General features: G+C 39.9%; 1 protein-coding gene across 4 annotated transcripts in view; it reads right to left on the bottom strand.

The window, feature by feature from the left end:
- Positions 1–475: 475 nt before the first annotated feature.
- The window catches only part of DENND2C (DENN domain containing 2C), an 89,204-nt gene continuing 83,371 nt past the window's right edge, over positions 476–6,308 (bottom strand). For 2 of the 4 annotated variants that reach the window (XM_054553859.2, XM_054553861.2), the window contains exons 17-19: positions 5,376–5,615; positions 5,044–5,130; positions 483–3,262 (exon numbers count right to left, since the gene is read on the bottom strand). In XM_054553859.2, coding sequence (XP_054409834.1) covers positions 3,231–3,262; positions 5,044–5,130; positions 5,376–5,615 — 359 coding nt within the window. In that variant the 3' untranslated portion in view covers positions 483–3,230. Of the gene's footprint in view, positions 3,263–5,043; positions 5,131–5,375; positions 5,616–6,308 lie in introns of all 4 variants that reach the window. The other 2 variants (XM_024239340.3, XM_054553864.2) reach the window with 2 other exon arrangements.

The following is a 6,308-nucleotide window of genomic DNA, read 5'->3' as shown; positions in this document are numbered from 1 at the left end:
AAAACCTTTGCACTGGATAAGTACATTTTTTAAAGAGACTGTAGAATTGGGCGCCAGTCTCCAATTAAAATTGTGAAGCTTTATGGTCTGCGTATCAAAAGGAACCTCAGTTCCTTAAAAATCCTGTCATTTTGCCTTTAGGACTTAACGGTAATAGAATGGCATTCCTCACTGCCTCCGAACCACTCAAGCTGCTGCCCATGCACTTTCTCTTCTGCATGGCTCCTGGACTAAGCAGCTTCCCTTTGATTAAGCAGGTAAAGACCAAATAAAGTTGTCAGACTATATGCCCTGCCTGGTGTGCAGTCTAGACCCAGGCTTTGTCTGCCAAGAGCCTGGAAATGTTGACCTCCGTTATTAAGCCTGGTCAGTCTAAGACTAATTCTTATTACCGAAGTACCATTAGGTAAATGTGCTAGCTCTAGATTAAAGTGACATAAAAGATCTTTACATTTTAAGAATTCTCCAAGGGATCTGTGGGGTTTTTATGTATTTATTCATTAAAAGATCTGTAAACAACATTTTATACAAATCTTGATTCTTTTACAAAAATATCCAGAATTCATAACACTTTACAGGAACAAAACACAACAGACCTAAGGAAATGAAGCAGCTTCAGGCTGCGAGGATGAAGACACCATTGCTGAAGCAAAGGTCTCCTCCTAGAGGGATAGCCAGGATCCATCACAGTAAACCCTTTTACCCCCATTTTATAAACATCCAATTATTAACTGTTCCCGCTGGGTTGGAGTGTAAGAGATCAAATGGAGAGATGTCTAGTAGAAGCCCCACTGGGGATAACCTGCTTAACATTAAAAAAAAGACAGGCTCAGTTCTATTCCCTGGACCCACATCTGTAGGAATTATATTATACAGCACCAGTCTTAAATGGTGTTCTGCTTCAGATTCATGCATACCTGAATGGGTTGTAATGACAGTACTGTACAAGTCAATAAACTGTATCACAATACAACTTACACAGTTTTGTAAGGTTGAATAAATACTTTCTGTGCCAGTTAAAACCATCAGCAGAAACTGAAGAAAACAAACTGACATTTGCTATAACATTAATCAATGAAAAGTGCACCATCTGAACTTGAATTTGCCCATGAGTTTGAAAAAAAGAACACAAACACACACATACAGGCCGGGTGCAGTGACTCACGCCTGTAATCCCAGCACTTTGGGAGGCCAAAGTGGGTGGATCACCTGAGGTCAGGAGTTCGAGACCAGCCTGGCCAACATGGTGAAACCCCTGTCTCCACTAAAAGTACAAAATTAGCCAGGTGTGGTGGCGGGCGCCTACAATTCCAACTACTCAGGAGGCTGAGGCAGGAGAATTGCTTGAAGCCAGGAGGCGGAGGTTGCAGTGAGCCGAGATCATACCATTGCACTCCAGCCTGGGCAAAAAGAGCAAAACTCCATCTCAAAAAAAAAAAAAAAAAAAAACCACACACACACACACACACACACACACAAAAAAAACACTGCACCATCACTGAAAACTTTCTCTTTCTAATCACTACTACTACTACTTTAGATATTAAAGGTCTGGATGACTAAGTGGTATATGTTCAAGGAATGTTCATATTTTGAGTCTAATTTAATTAGAGCAAAAATTTCAACATTTCTTGGGGAATAAAAAGAGTCTCATCTAGGCACCTATAAAGTTCCTTATCCTCAGAGCTGAAAAGTGGCTCTGGTACACTTAATAGAAAATTTTTATTAATAAAATAAATAGCTATATAATCCCATTGAGATGAAATTTCCATCTGTAGGACTAACCAACTTTTTCTGTGTCCATAAAAGTCCTGGCTTCAGTTCTGTGTTGTACAACTTTGGGCAACGTATTTAACTTCTTCGAATTTGTTTTTTTCTTTTTTCTTTTTCCTTTTTTTTTTTTTTTTTTTTTTTTTTGAGATGGAGTCTCGCTCTGTCACCCTGGCTGGAATGCAGTGGCATGATCTCAGCTCACTGCAACCTCCGCCTCCTGGGCTCAAGCGATTCTCGTGGCTCAGCCTTCCGAGCAGCCAGGATTACAGGCACCTGCCACCATGCCCAGCTAATTTTTTGTGTGTATTTTTAGTAGAGACAGAGTTTCACCATGTTGCCAGGCTGGTCTCGAACTCCTGACCTCAAATGATCCACTCGCCTTGGCCTCCCACAGTGCTGGGATTACAGATGTGAGCCACAGCACCCAGCCTCAGTTTCTTTATTGGTAAAATGGAGATGCAAATATCTATCTCATAAGGTTGATTTAAGGATTGGTTGAGATGATATGCATACATATACCACAGTGCATGGCACATGGTGGACACTAAAAAATAAAGGTGGCTCCCATGCCCTTGAAAGGACATTTTCATATTAACTATAATTTCACAAAGTTTAAATTTATTTACTTATTTTTAAAATGTTTTTGTAGGGATGGGATCTTGCTATGTTGCCCAGGCTAGTCTCAAACTCCTACCCTCAAACTCCTGCCTTAGCCTCCCAAAGTGGTGGAGATTACAGGTGTGAGCACTGCATCCAGCCTCCACAAAGTTTAATGTTGACATGTGAGGGACAAGCAAACTACTCGAATGCCACATAACTTGGAGGAGGAGTTGCAAGATGTCTAATTTTATAAGGTACATAATAAGAGTACCTTATAATATTACAAGTAGGGCTTCCTCCTAAGTGAGATTCCCCTAGATATAATATAAGGCAAAACAATGGAGATATGTGATGAGTCTATTCCTTAGCCCAGGTCAAACAGCCCATGGGTTTAAAGCTGCCATGATAGTTCAGTGATGAGAATTATGTGTATAAGGCTAGTGTTCTCCATTTCCATCGTGTCTCTCTACTACCTTAAACTCCGCATTTCTCTCATTATTCTCATCTTTGAGCTATTTTTTAAATGTAACAACAACAAGGCTTTTCCTTGTGAAAGACAACTACTTTCACAGACAAAGCACAAAACAGAGAATGAGCCCAAGAATCACATAGAAAAGGCTGCTATAAAAAAAAAAGGAGACAGAGTAAAGATGGCACTGGTTCCAGACCATTCCCAACAATTCTCCGGTGATTACTACAGCAGCAACAGGAGAATCCTCCTCTGACAGCCTGACTCGTTCTTTAACCTTTTAAAATTTCAAGAATTTTGTAGAATACTTCATGGGATCCTGACCCTTGGAAAAATATTTTCTTTGGCACTTTCTGTTGTATATTCAGGATGGAGACAATCAGAGATTTCATTTCTTCTGCAGAAATTTCATTTTACTTCCTAAAGGGAAAGAAAAGTACAGTGAATGCTCAATTCATTTTTATTTATTGTACATTATTTGAGGTAAGGGATTAACAGGTCAGTCATTCAGAACAGCCCAAGAGTTAAGCTGACATCTCAAACTCAGTTGATGTGTTTAACCACCAAAACAAAAGCAAAAATGAACCCCAAACCCCATACATCTAATTAATTGTAGAGGTAGAAAAGAACTCAGACATCATGTAATCCAGTGGTTTTCAACCTTGACTATAGGTTAAAATCACCTGGCTTCTCCCCAGAGATTTCCTGGAGCCCAGGGGAAAATTTTTTTAAAGTTCTCTGGAGATTATAAAATGTAGTCAGACCTGGGAACCACTGATCTAATCTAACCCCACTGTATAAAGATGAAATAACAGCCTAAGGCCTAATTTGTCCATGGTCTGTCAGCTAGTGAAGGACAGGGCCTAATTAGGGGGCATATATTTCAAAGACAAAATACAAATATCGTACAATATAGGTTACTCATTATTTTAGGCTAGCCACACCCCTGTTCTCTTATATCATACTAGATAATTAACTATTATTGAAAAATCATAAATGTGTTTCTGTATGAAGTAGAAAATTAGAGACTTGTAAGAAATCCTCTTTTGCCTCAGAAGTCCCTCTAAACCAGGTGTTTTTAATCTGGAGTACCAAAGATAGACTTCATGGGGTACATAAGCAGCCTAAAATTATATGCAAAATTTATTTATATGCTGTAAATACATTTTTCTGGGAAAAAGGACCACAGTTTTTATAAGATTCTCCAAGGAATGTGTCCTAGAAAAGATTAATAATCATGATATGCAAACATATCATGAAATAAATAAACTTATATCAGGGAAGTTCATCTCTGGGAAATGGCCCCACAGACCACTCTGATGAGGGATCCCAAATTTTGAGAAAAATGCTGCTTTTTCTCCAAAACACTTTGAAACTAGCATCATGGTTTATGGTCAGCCTATTTAAGGCTATATTGCTGATCTGATTATAAAGCTTTTGTGATGAGACCCACTTACCGCAAAACTTTTTCAGCCACATTTATTTTTTATTTTTATTTTTCATTTATTTTTATTTATTTTTTATTTTTTTAATTTTTATTTATTTTTATTTTTAATTTTTATTTATTTATTTTTTTAGAGACAAGAATCTCACTCTGTCATCTGTGGCAAGATCATCTTACTGAGGCCTCAAACTCCCGGGCTCCAGCGATCCCCCTCAGGCCTCTCAGCCTCCTATGTAGCTAGAACTACAGGCATGTGCCAGCATGCCTAGCTAATTTTTTTTTTTTTGAGATGGAGTTTTGCTCTTGTTGCCCAGGCTGGAGTGCAATGGTGTGATCTCTGCTCACTGTAACCTCTGTCTCCTGGGTTCAAGCAATTCTCCTGCCTCAGCCTCCCAAGTAGCTGGGATTACAGGTGCCTGCCACTAAACCAGGCTAATTTTGTATTTTTAGCAGAGATGGGGTTTCATCATGTTGGACAAGCTAGCTAGTCTCGAACTCCTAACCTCAGGTGATCAACCTGCCTCAGCCTCCCAAAGTGCTGGGATTACAGGCGCAAGCCACCATGCCCAGCCATGCCCAGCTAATTTTAAAATTTTGGGTAGAGATGGGGTCTCACTATGCTGCCCACGCTGGTCTCAAACTCCTGGCCTCAAGCAAACCTCCTTACTTGACCTCGCAAAGTGCTGGAATTACAGGCATGAGCCACTGCGCCTGGTCTTCAGCCACATTTATCTAACAGGAAAACACAGCAACTCACCAAGACTCCGCAAAATTCTGTTCATCCCACTGGGCTCCGACTCAGGAATTGTTTCCAAATACTGGATGGCCCGGACCTCAAACAATCCTACAAGGAAAAGCTCATGTTGGTGAAACTGTGTAACACTCCAGACTGGGAATTACATCAAACTCTGTGCTCATAACCAGTGTATTATTTCCAGGGCTAAAACAATATTACAAAATAACAATTCTCATAATAAACAACTCGGATTTTGAGCCCTTGTCACTTTACAATACTTTTTATTCATAATATAGTAAAATCTTTCAAGGTATTCACTAAATAGAGAGGGAGAACTTTATAATGAAACTGACCTTTAACTCCACTTTTCCGAAGCTCTCGGTCCTGGATGAATCCTGCAAACATCTGAGTCTCCATGAAGAGATCCAGGAAGTGGCGTACACTTCGGGAGGTGTGGGACTTACGGAATGGTTCCCTTTGGAAAACACGCTCCCCACGCTCAGTGACAGTCATGTTCAAAGAATAATGTCCTACCAACTCCACAAAAAACCTGACAAATGCTTCGGACACCAGAGAGTTGAGTGTCACATCTGCTGCAACATGAAAAAAAAAAAAGAAAAAAATCTCCTCAGTTATCTGTATCTGGAAACACTGGCTCTGGTTATGGAAGTCGTGCCTAAGAAGTTATAGATTAAAGGACTGAGAATAAATCTAGGAGTGTTCATTCTTCACTTTCTTTCTCCATGACCTAGAAAAGGCTAATTACTTCTACCCTTCCCTTCATTTTCTTCCCATACATACTCCTTCTACATCTTGCAACCTGGCTTGCACATCTGTTGATTTCATTGTAACTGCTCTTTCAAAGGCCACTGGTGAGAGCCAGCCAAATTTAATCTGCTCTTCTATTTTTATCTCCTTTAAGCTCCATGCTGCATTTGTGCTGACTACCTCCTTGTCTCTCTTGTCCCCCACAACTCTATGCTCTTCTGATTTCCTGGTTCCTTTCCTGACTTAATGACAAAGCAGTTATTTTTCTCTTGTCCTTTCTTTCTCTTCCTGAGCATGGTGCTCAGACACTCCTCTTCAACATTCCCTTCCGTAAAGGGCTAACTGGCACAGAGATAGAGCTGGCTATGATAATACTGTAATTCCAAACCTTAGTTTTCCAGCCCTGTTATCTCACCTTCTACATTTTCAGGCTACCTACGGGTGGTTATTATTTGGCTGTCCCATTAGCACATAAGTTCCATCTGTCTAAAGGTCACTATATCAGGTTCTTTTTGGAA

Source organism: Pongo abelii, chromosome 1, assembly GCF_028885655.2.
Source record: "Pongo abelii isolate AG06213 chromosome 1, NHGRI_mPonAbe1-v2.0_pri, whole genome shotgun sequence".
In the NCBI taxonomy this organism is placed as follows: Eukaryota; Metazoa; Chordata; class Mammalia; order Primates; family Hominidae; genus Pongo; species Pongo abelii.
Note: the sequence above shows the minus strand (reverse complement) of the source record. Positions and strands in the feature narration are given on the sequence as shown.